The following is a 13,029-nucleotide window of genomic DNA, read 5'->3' on the forward strand; positions in this document are numbered from 1 at the left end:
CTCCAAATTTCCCTGCAAAAATATTCACCTGCAAAAATTCACCTGCAAAAATTCACCTGAAAAAAATTCACCTGCAAAAATTCACCTGAAAAAAATTCACCTGAAAAAATTCAACTGCAAAAGTGATGAACTTTAATGACCCAAGCCAGAGCAATCAGCACCAGATCGAGTCGAGTGGCTCTCAGCCAATTAAATTACGCTGTTTGATCACACGACACCGTTAGCCAGCAGTGTGTCTCCTAAAAGAGAGCTGTTTAAAGGTGAGTGATTAAGTTTTTCTCCTAAATAGAGATCATTACAGAACGCCTAGTCCTACTTAAAATCCCATTTATTATTATTATTTTTTTTATCATCTACTCGAACTAAGGAAAACGTTTGACTAACTCAAAGACAATTTCCACGCCTCCCCTGCCTGACTGCAGAGGCAGTTTTGAATTTAGGAGCGCCAAGATGGCAGCGGCAAACCCTGGCGGCTCTCCGGTGAGTATATATATATATTTTTTTATCTTCAAGTTTGTCTTTTGAAACCTTAATTTTATTTAAATCCGTTGCTCACGTATAAAGTACACAGACGGGGTCTTTGCTCAACTCGTCTGAGGCGTGTCTCACTAAGCGCTACATGCTAGCATCCTGCTAACCGAGCTACCCTTTACATGCTGTGCTTTAGAAAATAGGATACTCGTTAAAAAAAATACTCCGCAGATATTGATTGATAGATAGACGAACACTGCAAATATAATGTTGGAAACGAGAACGGCCTTTAGTGAAGGGGTAAAATACACCATGAATAAAGCCATAGAGTGAATGGCTGCCATGGTTGCAGAACAGCCTGATTTAATGACAAGAATGGGGAAGAGTGAGGTGAAGTGAACCACAGCCACAAAACACGGTCAGACAAGGCGGCAAAAGGGCAGTGATCTGTCCGTCAGTATGAAGTTGGTGTGTGCTTTGGTGAACAAAAACTCCAGACTGGTAGCAGGAAGATGGGAGACTCGTGTTTCACTGGAATAGTGGTGAATTAAAACATCCTTTGTTGGGGACATTTCGGTGTAAATGCATCCATACAGGCAAGACAGAGGCAGACCAGACAGTGAAGAAAACAAGGCAAACATTAGAAATATAAAAACGGAAATATAGGATGAGTCGGGGATGAGTTCCTGCCCCAAGTGGAGGAGTTCAAGTATCTCGGGGTCTTGTTCGCGAGTGATGGGAGAAGGGAGCCGGAGATCGACAGACGGATTGGGGCTGCAGCTGCAGTAATGCGGACGCTGCACCGGTCCGTCGTGGTGAAGAGGGAGCTGAGTGTAAAAGCGAAGCTCTCAATTTACCGGTCGATCTACGTCCCTACCCTCACCTATGGCCTTTACATGACTAACGTCCCCTCTTCTCCCTACCTCACATTAGCCCCCATCTTTCTTCCAGGTGGAAAAGACCCGTCACCTTCTGGGAGTGGCGGCTCCCGTGGGAACAGCTCCCACCACCAAGTCCCTGAGTGAGTCTCTGTCCCCCAGCGTGAGCTCCAGCACTCTGTCCACGTCCACCTCCGCCTCCTCGCAGATCTCCAGCACCACCTTTGAAAGCGTGAGAAGGAGCTGGCCACCAAGGTGAGAAAAACGTGGGCTTAGTGGGCGTTCTTGTTGCTGCCTTCTTCCTTCTCTGCTCGGTCTTGTTCCTGTTGTGTTGTAGTGCCTGCGCCTTCTGACACACACCTTCAATACTGAATACAACCAGCTGGTGAACAGCATCAGTGACTGCAAGGTGAGAAATAATACAAAGAAATAAAAAAATAGCCTTTCTGTGTCACATCAGGGAGTTCCTATATTGACGTCTACCTCATCCTGCTGTTGTTTCACTTCAGCTTTCTCTCATCTCACCGATCGGACGTGATCCATCCGTGACGAGCTTCAGCAGTGCCACCCTCACCCCTTCCTCTACCTGCCCCTCTCTCTCGGACTCGCGCTGTGGCTCCATGGGCCAGAAGTAAACATATTTTTAGGAACATTGACCTCGATCTGCAAACGGTTATTGACAGGTTATCTATTTGATTCTAACTTGGTGTGATTTGTGTTAAAGGACCCCTGAGAACAGCTCACGTGCCTCCAGTCCCTCCTGCTCAGACTGTGAAAACTTCCCGATGGTTCCCACTCTGGAGACCTCCTACCTTGCGCGGGCTGCAAAGAACGAGTTCCTGAACTTGGTGCCTGATATTGAAGAAATGCGACCAGGGTGAGTAATGCCATATTAACCCAAATACTGTCACTATGACATGTGTCTCACAGACCAAATGTAAGTCGACACTCATGTTCTCTAGTTCAAGCAGAAATGATGTGGATCGATTCAAATTCCTGAGCCTGGATGATTTCAGCTGGAAACAAACCAACTCTGCTTCTTCCTCAGATAATTCAATTCAATTTTATTTATATAGCGCCAAATCACAACAAAAGTCGCCTCAAGGCGCTTCATAGATACAGAGAAAAACCCAACAATCATATGACCCCCTATGAGCAAGCACTTTGGCGACAGTGGGAAGGAAAAACTCCCCTTTAACTGGAAGAAACCTCCAGCAGAACCAGGCTCAGGGAGGGGCGGGACCATCTTCTGCGACCGGTTGGGGTGAGAGAAGGAAGATGGGATAAAGACATGCTGTGGAAGAGAGACAGAGGTTAATAACAGATATGATTCAATGCAGAGAGGTCTATTAATACATAGTGAGTGAGAAAGGTGACTGGAAAGGAAAAACTCAATGCATCATGGGAATCCCCGGCAGCCTACGTCTATTGCAGCATAACTAAGGGAGGATTCAGGGTCACCTGGTCCAGCCCTAACTATATGCTTTAGCAAAAAGGAAAGTTTTAAGCCTAATCTTAAAAGTAGAGATAGTGTCTGTCTCCTGAATCCAAACTGGAAGCTGGTTCCACAGAAGAGGGGCCTGAAAACTGAAGGCTCTCCCTCCCATTCTACTTTTAAATACTCTAGGAACAACAAGTAGGCCTGCAGAGCGAGAGCGAAGTGCTCTAATAGGGTGATATGGTACTACAAGGTCATTAAGATAAGATGGGGCCTGATTATTTAAGACCTTGTATGTGAGGAGCAGGATTTTGAATTCAATTCTGGATTTAACAGGAGAAATCTGCTCTCTCTTTCTAGTCCCTGTCAGGACTCTTGCTGCAGCATTTTGGATCAGCTGAAGGCTTTTCAGTGAGTTTTTTGGACATCCTGATAATAATGAATTACAGTCGTCCAGCCTGGAAGTAATAAATGGTAAATGCCCTGTATTTATATAGCGCTTTACTAGTCCCTAAGGACCCCAAAGCGCTTTACATATCCAGTCATCCACCCATTCACACACACATTCACACAATAAATGCATGAACTAGTTTTTCAGCGTCACTCTGAGACAGGATATTTCTAATTTTAGAGATGTTGCGCAAATGGAAGAACGCAGTCTTACATATTTGTTTAATATGTGCGTTGAAGGACATGTCCTGGTCAAAAATGACTCCAAGGTTCCTCACAGCGTTACTGGAGGCCAAGGTAATGCCATCCAGAGTAAGAATCTGGTTAGATACCATATTTCTAAACTTTTCAGGGACGAGTACAATAACCTCAGTTTGATCTGAATTAAGAAGCAGAAAGTTAGCGGCCATCCAGGTCTTTAAGTCTTTAAGACATTCCTGCAGTGTAACTCATTGGTGTGTGTTATCTGGCTTCATGGACAGATAGAGCTGGGTGTCATCTGCATAGCAGTGAAAATTTATGCTATGTCTTCTAATGATGCTGCCTAGGGGAAACATGTATAATGTAAACAGAATTGGTCCTAGCACTGAACCCTGTGGAACTCCATAATTAACCTCAGTGTGTGAAGAGGACTCTCCATTTACATGCACAAATTGGAGTCTATTAGATAGATATGTCACAAACCAAACTGTACACTGGTAAACTGTTACAATAAAAAAGACCGTAATTTTCTTTACTCTTCTTTATTTATGTAACTTTTGTTTTCACTGGCAATTTAGTATTAGGTTAGGACAAAAAACAAATTAGGAAGGTTAAAGACAGAACATTACTAGATTGTGGTTTTAATTAAAATGTAGCCTTTGACAATGCTGAACACATGAGAAGCTACTTTAAGGCATATCACCCAATTTGTAATATTGCTAAACATTTCTTAAGGCAGACGAGTCATGCTGGCTGGGTCAGTGTCATTTTTGTTGTAATTGATGTCTGGTTTGTTCTGTTCCCTAGTGATGGGTAGGGATGGGTACCAGTATCCGGTGTTCTGACATAATCCTTGAAATAGTAATAACACAGTATCCTCAGCAAAGATGAATTAAACAAGTTTTATTTTAATGGAAGTTTACTTCAAGTCTTCAGATTTTTACTGTCTTTTATTTGATTACTTTAAAGTATATGATTACATTAGAGTAATTAAATAAAGACAGTTTTGATGGAGCTCCTGAGCCAGCCCAAGCTCTCTATGAAGACGAGGAAAAACTCCCCTGGGGGGGCCAGACTGACGGGAAGAAACCTCGGGAAAGCCCATTCAAAGAGAGATCCCCTTTCCTGGGATGGCTGGGGGGGGTTTACAGGAATTCCAAAACACTGAAATTTAAAGTGGGCCAATTAAAAAAAATTATTTCCTGAAAAAAAGAAAGGTAATTCATACATCACACATAAATGATAACGTCTGAATTGTGTGTGTGTTTGTGTGTGTGTGTGATAGGCTTATCTCAGCCAAGTGTGATGCTGTAGCTCCTCCAGCGTCGGCCGCGTCTCCGGGACTTTGGTTAAACACGCGTCCAAGAAATCCCGGCAGTCTGGAAAGAAAGGAAAGAGAAAAAACATGAAGATGATAGTTCCAGTGGTCCAAGCCATCAGTCAGTCTTGAAGTGTGACGTTTTCTTACTTTTGGACAGATGTCTTTTGAATTTCAGGCGCTTTTTGAGGAAGCTCGTGGTGTTAAAGTCCCCGGCATGAAGCGCTTCGTACAGAACCACTCCCATTTGCCATACCGTGGTGGGTCCACACCTGTAGCAACTGCGCCCGTACCACTCGGGAGGGGAGTAAATTTCTGTACCTAATAAACAGACACAATTGCAATTTCTTCTAAAACAAAAGGCGAAAATTGTGACATCTGTGAAGAGCAAGAGCAGAATATGTTACCATAGAAGACGCGGTACTGCGACTGCTCCTTAACAAAGCAGCTCAGTCCAAAGTCGATGATACGAACACGCGGTACATCTGAGCCGGTCTCAATTAGAATGTTCTCACTCTTGATGTCCCGGTGAAAGATGTGTTTATCCTCCAGGTGCTTCGCAGCATCAACCAGCTGCTTCAGAATGACCTGGAAATAGAGCAGGGCGATATGACCAAAAATATTTATCACGATATACATTTGAAAAGTTGCGATAACGATATAACTGACGATATAACTGACACTAGACAAAATACTTTACAACGCCACAACTTTATTAGTGCAAAAAACCCCATAAATGTATTTTCACTTAAACAAGCAGCTGTTTTTTTATGTGCATTAAAGTTATATAAAAATGTAACAGTGCAAATGCAAATTCCTCGCTGACAGTTTAACCAAAAGGCATTTCCAGTGGAAATTGGCCGACATATCCTCAGCATAACCATGTAAAATATCCACAAAGCTTAAAAAGAGGTTATACACACACAATACGGTAATATCACGTTGAGGTGCAGTACGTATCACTCCGCGAGGCGCCTGCCTACGATAGCCGTAATGCTCCGACAATCCATCGAGCGGTGCGGCTTTGTAGCTTAGCAAAGTCGCCGTGTACATAAAATCGTTTTGAGGTCAGTAAACACAACCAGAATTCATACATAAGGCACACGGGATTATAAGGGGCACTGTCGAGTTTCAGAAAAATCAAAGGATTGATTTTAAGTGTGCCGTATTTTCCAAACAACACGGTAATAACGGCGGCCCGCTAGCATGCGCTACCAAAAATCGTGCTTTGTTGTGTATCTGACGGACGAAAGCTAAACCAGTTCCACACCACTAAAGTTGCAGCATTTTTACAAACCAGTTCTGGTTCATCCGTTTCATTCAACGATCCACTTTTGCTCTTCTCTTTCTGCGTCACCGCCATCTGCGTATGTAAACATAGGCACTGCGCATGCGCGTTTTACCTATTCTAGCGCGATATTTCATTTTCCTATCGTTGCCCAAAATTACACCGGTATTACCGTGAATGGTATGATATAGCCCAGCCCTACCTGGAAACGATGAAAAAGACAATAATCAATCAATGGGTTAATGTTTCTCTAATACTCTGTGCTTTGATTGAATGATGTACAGTCTAAGACTCTTCTAAGGCAAGTCAACTTGCCTTGGCCTTGTCCTCTGGCAAAAATCCTCCATTTTCTTCTATGTATTTATCCAGGTCCACAGCGGGGACAGGTCTCTCCATCACCAGGATCAGCTCTCTGCCAAAGTCAAACCACTCCAACAGAGACACTGGGGCTGATGTTTCCACTGATCCATCTGCTTCAGCTGCAAGCTTCAGCATGATGGCAACTTCCACTGACACATTCTTCCCGTTATCATCCTGAAATATTTCAACAAAGTGGATGATGAGGCACAGACGTTCCACAGGTGAACGCTGCATGCAATCCACTAATGTAAAAACAATTCAAGTCTTGCACATTTACCTTCACTTTGCAGTACACTTTCCCCTTTGGGATGTGTTTGATGGCCACCTAAAAGACACAGGGCATTGATGAGCATTTCCTCAGTATGACATCATTAAAGGTGTAAAACAGCATACATCTCAGCTTACGATATTATCCCTTATCTGCATTACTGCCTGTCTTACTACCACCATCTGAACACTTACTGGTAAATGATCCTTTATGCGGTAGCCAGCAAACACTGCTCCACAGCCTCCTTCTCCAAGCCGGTGCTCCTCCACGTATCTTGCTTGGAAGTCACCTAAACAGACAAACACAAATTGGGTTTTACTACAGCTGTCACACAAATTACTCTCTGCTGTACCCTAAATGTTCATTTTGCTCTTCACCTGAATATAAAAGCTAAGCTGCTTGCTACTTACGTTTCTGTTCAGCCACTGACTTTTTGGCAACGGTTTTGGTTTTGTCCTGGTCCACGTTCTTTTTCTTAGGTGGGTCCCTGGTGTCTCCCGCAGCTTTCCTTTTGCCAGCCTTTTTGTTTTTACTGCAGCTCTCTGAAATCTCTATGCTGCAGTCTGCAGATGTGGAAAACACCAAAAGCACATCAGCTTATTAGATAATAGACACAAATATCTCCCAAACACTAATATCTTCAAACTAGCAACCAGATGTACACTTAATCTACCCCTCACTCAACTAATTAGCCTACCTTTACCAGTGTCCAACCAGGAAGATGCCTGCCCCTTGTCACCGCTCACATGCTCAAGAAGTTTACGCTTTTTTGCTGTATTGGTTGTCCCCGCTTCATCTTGTTGGACCTTTCGCTTGACTCCCCCGACCACATGAGCATCTGAGCTGGTGGAAGGACCAGCCTGCTCAGTGACCCTCCTTCTTTTTATGGGGGTCGTTTTTTCAGGACTGGCCTTTCTTTTAGCCATCCTGCTCTTACAATCTATAAACAACAACAACACATTAGTGAAAAAGAGCGCTCGACATCAGGACTAGAAGGATTTTGATGTCATTGAATTTTAAATTAGTATTGCTTACAATATAATAACAAGTTTATCCTTTTGATAAAAAACACACCAACACCATACTAGGTCTACTAAGTCTAGATACTGATGACACTTGTTGCTCTGTTTTCACTGCTCAGTCCAAGAATAAACTTGTCACATTATTTTACCAAAAGACAAAGTGCCCCAGTAACCTTTCTTTGATTAGACATGTTGCACTCAGGTTAGTTTCAATCAAAACCAGGATTTAAATCCTCTAAAAATGAATCATTTTATACACAGAGCCTCAACATTGTTAGAAATGTACATTCTGTTATTTAGGGGATTTTATTTTTTACTTACTTTGATCTCCTGGATCTTTCTTATCTGCCTCAGTCGTAACTTTTCTTGTTTCCTTTTTCATCTTAATTTTTAAAATAGAAAATGTCACCTTAATGAGTGAATAGTCCTTCAAATGTCTGGATGCTTGACTTTTCTAACTAAGCTGTATAAGTCAGTTCTGTAAGTGAGCTTTAAAAGTAAACTCCGGAGTCTATGGCAACACAACATTAGAACCTTGCCTTTTAGTGACATCACTAAAAGGCAGTGTCCCAAGTAGTTTAAAGAAAAACACTCTGGCATTTCATATAATTCAGTAATTTCACATTAAACTTTCTTTCATTATCCTTTCATTATTTGTTTAAAGACTTGATGTGTGGATGCTACTATGAAGACTTCTAGTTGAGCAAACACTAATAAACACTGACTAGTTTATCTGAGATAAAATATAACACTTTTTTATTAAGTCAGTGTTAACTCTGTTTTTTTCTGTTAGGATCATTCAATAGTATCAGAAGAGAAAAGAAAAGTATGTTTTGTTTTGTTTTTTTTCTTCAAGATCTGTTCACATGTACTTAGCAAGAGTGAGTACACAGCGTTAAAAAATGGTACTTAGTGTAGTGAGGAAGGCGAAAAGCAAAGAGGGCATATGAAGGTAATATTGAAGAAGGCGCAGTTTTGAAGTGGTGAAAGGCAAAGGCATGAGTGCAAGCGTAATAAAAGGTAATAGGAGAGATGTCGAGCAGGCGGAGGACTTGGCTGGAGCAGGAAAAGGCAAAAGGGGAAACGCGAGTGCACGTCTGAAACTTCTTCACTGTCAGTGAATCCTAATTCTTAAGACTAACTAAGAAGAATAAATCTATGTATGAATGTCGTTTTGAGCACATCTCCTCTTTCTACTGATCAATTCTTCCACCTAGTGGATAGATGATAGTATTGCAGCTTGTCTCGTCACCTGTTGTGTGTTTTGTGTGCTCCAGAACCTGCGTCCTGTTGGAGTACTGTACGTAAAACACACAAACACTGGAGTGAACACAGCTGCTGAACATCTCTATATTCATAACTTCTTCCTGTTATCTCATATCTGTCTCCCTTCATCTGTGTAGGAACGGTGTACAGATGTATGAGTATGTCACTCCTGCTCCTCCACCTAACACCTCCACTCCAAACTAAGTTTGCTCTGCTGCTTTGGTTCACTGATCTGCAAGTATCTGTCATTTGTTTGCAGATGTCTGCAGGAATTATTGTAATGATCCATTAATGGTGCCTGATTTCATTCAGTTTTACAGCTTGTCTCGTGTTTTTGAACTGCTTCCCTCACAGTTGTACACAGTGCTAACATGTGCTCTTACTCTGTGTTTTATTCCTGAAGAAAAAGAAAGTGCCCAGCCCAGCAGGATGAAGATGGGCCATACGTCAAGAAGCCTCCAAATGCCTTCATGCTCTATCTCAAAGAGCAGAGGCCAAAGGTCATTGCTGAACTCAACATCCCTGAAAATGCAGCCGTAAATGCAGTGGTGGGACAGAGAGTAAGTGTGTAACTCTGCATACATTTATGCATCTGTTAATGTTGTCTGCTCATGTTTTTGCATGTGTCCCAGCTGTCCTGTAGTTATGTGTAGTAGCAGTGCTCACAGTGTGTTCTTATGATCTTCTGTCCACAGTGGAAGTCGCTTTCAAACGACCAGAAAGCCAGATATTTCAAGCAGGCTGAAACAGAAAGACAGAATCATGCCAAAGAGCATCCAGCCTGGTCGACCAAAGAAAACTATGTATGTCCAACAATAATTTCATTATAGACGATTGGACTGATTTCAATTGAATTAAACTGTTACTCCTGTTATTTCAACATCTGTCTTTGTGTAAATAAATGAAAAAACAAACAAAAGATGCTTCTGTCATAAGTTACAGCAGGATGAAACAACCTTCATGTAGTTCTTGTTTTTAACACTGCAAACCTTCTTTAGTTCTTTTGTTTCCTTTCATATTCAGCACACATCTGTCAGTGTCCACTAACTGTCAGGGAAAAGCCAGATAAAAACACTGTGGGGTCTTTTGGGACACGTGCTCGTTGGGTTTACTCATAGATATCAGAAATGATCTGTTCTGTATTCAAAGGATACACGAAGGACGTTTGTATTAAATGCAATATAGCGACTGATCATATGCTGCTTTCTTTGGGGGCTTTTCACCAACATGTTACACAAATCCAGTTTCTAACTGAAAAGAAAATCCTTCACCATTTTCTAATCAAATTCCCTGGTTTCCCATGTCAGAGATGTCATGGCTGAAAGGATCATCGCATATTGAGCTCAAAGCTAAACTTTTGTGTAGGGCCTCTTTCCATGTTGCACCATTCATTTTAAAAAGTCCTGGTAACAAGAGACAGAGGTGACTTGATGTATTACAGTTACTTCCCAATTTACAGAAATGATGTGACTTCTGACATTTTCCTAGCAGGAAATGTGCTACTGTGGGACACTGAAAGAATAAACAGCAAGGCACGTTTTGTTTTAATAACTTTTCTTTACTTCATTTGTATGAACTAGGTTTACCTTACAAAATCTTATACTGTATATAATGTTTTATGTTTAATTCATGTCAATGTCAGCTCGTGTTTACTCGGGTGAGCAGTACCGGCCCACAAAGAGAATGCTCTTGGTGGGTTTATGTCAGATGAAGAAGATGAAGTGATGGTCAAAGAACATTTCAAAGCCCACACTGAGAAGTTGTTCAGAAAAAGAAGTTGAACCTGACCAAGATGAAATCCAAAATTGGGAATTAATTGTTTTATTGTATTATTTTTAATGTCACATATGGTGTTGTGTAATCCGTGTATGTATTATGTGTCTCTGCTGATGTGTTTCATGCCTCACTTTCATTTTACTGTAATTAGGCTAGTTTTAAGTTTCTTGAGTATTCTGATAAGGATACTGTGTAGTATGATTTGCAAATGAAGAGGAATCAATTAGTCTTAAATTAATTGACTAAGAGAAATGAAGCGTTGGAAGAATGTTATGTTGATGACTATGAGGTTTCTGGGGTTTATTCAATAGAGCAACAACTGTGTGGGATCTTTATACAAATTCTTATATTCTATTTAGAGCTTGCTTTAAAGTATGTTAGCAAAAAAACAGCGCACGCATTCGTTTTCACGATTTTTGTTCTTCTTTAGTCATTGGGTCTTTTTAGGTGGTACCTCCAGGTACCACAAGGGGAAATGTGGTGGATTTTTGTGTGATATGTATAACTATACACTATATATCTATGTGCACTGAACATATATATTTTAACTTTCATGTAGAGTCTTAAGCACAAGACATTTTGCTTCACCATGGTTTATTAAGGTGGTGCAGTAACAGGGCAGTTAATGCTGCTGAGAGTTCTCCTGCCTAACTCGCTCTCCAGCTAACTAACCTTCCCTAACGTCTTTCATGCAGCACATGTCTGTATCTATTTTTTCTACTCTTTTACAGAGCATCTTTTTGACTGTCTTGATTTTAATTGGATCTAAAAGGGTTGGATCTCCACATCGTTGGTGGAAGAAGATTATCAGGATGGCTTCAAAATTTGCGACTACAGCCCCTCTTCTGTGGAACCAGCTTCCAGTTTGGATTCGGGAGACAGACACTATCTCTACTTTCAAGATTAGGCTTAAAACTTTCCTCTTTGCTAAAGCATATAGTTAGGGCTGGACCAGGTGACCTTGAATCCTCCCTTAGTTATGCTGCAATAGACGTAGGCTGCCGGGGATTCCCATGATGCATTGAGTTTTTCCTTTCCAGTCACCTTTCTCACTCAGTATGAGTTAATAGACCTCTCTGCATTGAATCATATCTGTTATTAACCTCTGTCTCTCTTCCACAGCATGTCTTTTATCCTGTTTTCCTTCTCTCACCCCAACCGGTCGCAGCAGATGGCCCCGCCCCTCCCTGAGCCTGGTTCAGCTGGAGGTTTCTTCCTGTTAAAAGGGAGTTTTTCCTTCCCACTGTCGCCCAAGTGCTTGCTCATAGGGGGTCATATGATTGTTGGGTTTTTCTCTGTATCTATGAAGCGCCTTGAGGCGACTTTTGTTGTGATTTGGCGCTATATAAATAAAATTGAATTGAATTGAATTGTGTTAACTTGTGTAGTTACACAAGTTACACAGGCAGAATGCCGTGTGAACACTGTCTCCAGGTGGAAAACAGAATGAGCGATACACCTGCTGTCAGGCCTGCAGGGTTTCTCCCTGTGATGTTCTTCTCTGTCTTGTGGTTGACATTTTTTTTTTTTACTGGCACAAATAATTTGTGGGGCGTCTTATTGTGACACCTGATTGTTGTAGTATTTTTAAAATGGCTGTGCAAAAAAATAAAAATAAGAACCCCAGATGCATTGCCTGCATTTTTAGATGAATAGTTGTATATAACTTTATTATTTACAAAATTTTTGTTTAATATTAATTTAAAAAAAAAATTACCACTTATATTTGCATTTCAAGTTATGAAAATAATTTACTAAACATGTCTGTGGTTTTTATAGTAAAGAGAAAATATAACTACTACTAGGGTTTTATGTGTTTGTGTGATTTCAGACCAGTTGTTTTAATAACTGTAAATTTGGACGTGTGAGGTTGTGCTGAAAAGAATGATACCAAGAAAGACAAGGTAAAAAAACAACAACAATCAAAAGCAGCCAAAAATGGCCAATTATATTTTGGACCTCAGAATATTGACCCAACAAATCATGAAAAATTAGGTTTCAATAATTGTTTGTGACAGTGCAGCTTTCTGGCAGTAGTAGTCAGTACAATTTGATTTTTTTTCTAACAAAAACAGTATGAAACTTAAGTTAGACTTGTGTTTGGAAATGAGCCCCCGCCCAGTGTTGTGTAGCTTTCTGGATTTTATACTTATTGGTTACATATTTATTTATTATACAGGCTATACAGTACACACATTTTATGTAACTGAAATGTTTAATTATGTGGGCTATAGAAAATAATTAAGTTATAGACCATATTTATATGAAACATATGCTTAATGTATATTAATCA

At 40.9% G+C, this 13,029-nt stretch overlaps 2 protein-coding genes across 4 annotated transcripts; one reads left to right on the forward strand and one right to left on the reverse strand.

Moving 5' to 3' along the window:
• The first annotated feature begins 243 nt into the window (after window positions 1-243).
• LOC146566743 (transcription factor 7-like 1-B) lies at window positions 244-11,668 on the forward strand. Of its 3 annotated transcripts, none has more exons than XM_085286442.1 (4): window positions 244-480; window positions 1,423-1,604; window positions 9,364-9,520; window positions 9,656-11,668. In XM_085286442.1, the coding sequence occupies exons 1-4, from the start codon at window positions 451-453 to the stop codon at window positions 9,788-9,790; spliced, it is 504 nt and encodes a 167-aa protein (XP_085142568.1). In that variant the 5' UTR covers window positions 244-450; the 3' UTR covers window positions 9,791-11,668. The 3 variants fall into 3 exon arrangements, 2 of the variants coding, with proteins under 2 accessions (XP_085142568.1, XP_085142567.1); XM_085286441.1 differs by lacking the exons at window positions 244-480; window positions 1,423-1,604 and adding exons at window positions 6,498-6,625; window positions 9,098-9,194; XR_014893829.1 differs by lacking the exons at window positions 244-480; window positions 1,423-1,604; window positions 9,656-11,668 and adding an exon at window positions 6,488-6,625 and having other exon boundaries at window positions 9,364-9,498.
• LOC146566744 (uncharacterized) lies at window positions 4,322-8,208 on the reverse strand. The gene is made up of 5 exons (XM_085286429.1): window positions 8,016-8,208; window positions 7,370-7,612; window positions 7,083-7,235; window positions 6,867-6,961; window positions 4,322-6,729 (listed from the first exon to the last, which is right to left on the reverse strand). The coding sequence occupies exons 1-5, from the start codon at window positions 8,074-8,076 to the stop codon at window positions 6,589-6,591; spliced, it is 693 nt and encodes a 230-aa protein (XP_085142555.1). The 5' UTR covers window positions 8,077-8,208; the 3' UTR covers window positions 4,322-6,588.
• Window positions 11,669-13,029: the final 1,361 nt, after the last annotated feature.

The sequence above is a fragment of the Mchenga conophoros genome, linkage group LG9 (assembly GCF_057382185.1).
Source record: "Mchenga conophoros isolate Kocher_MC1m ecotype Shallow Benthic linkage group LG9, M_conophoros_male_GT1.1, whole genome shotgun sequence".
NCBI classification, from domain to species: Eukaryota; Metazoa; Chordata; class Actinopteri; order Cichliformes; family Cichlidae; genus Mchenga; species Mchenga conophoros.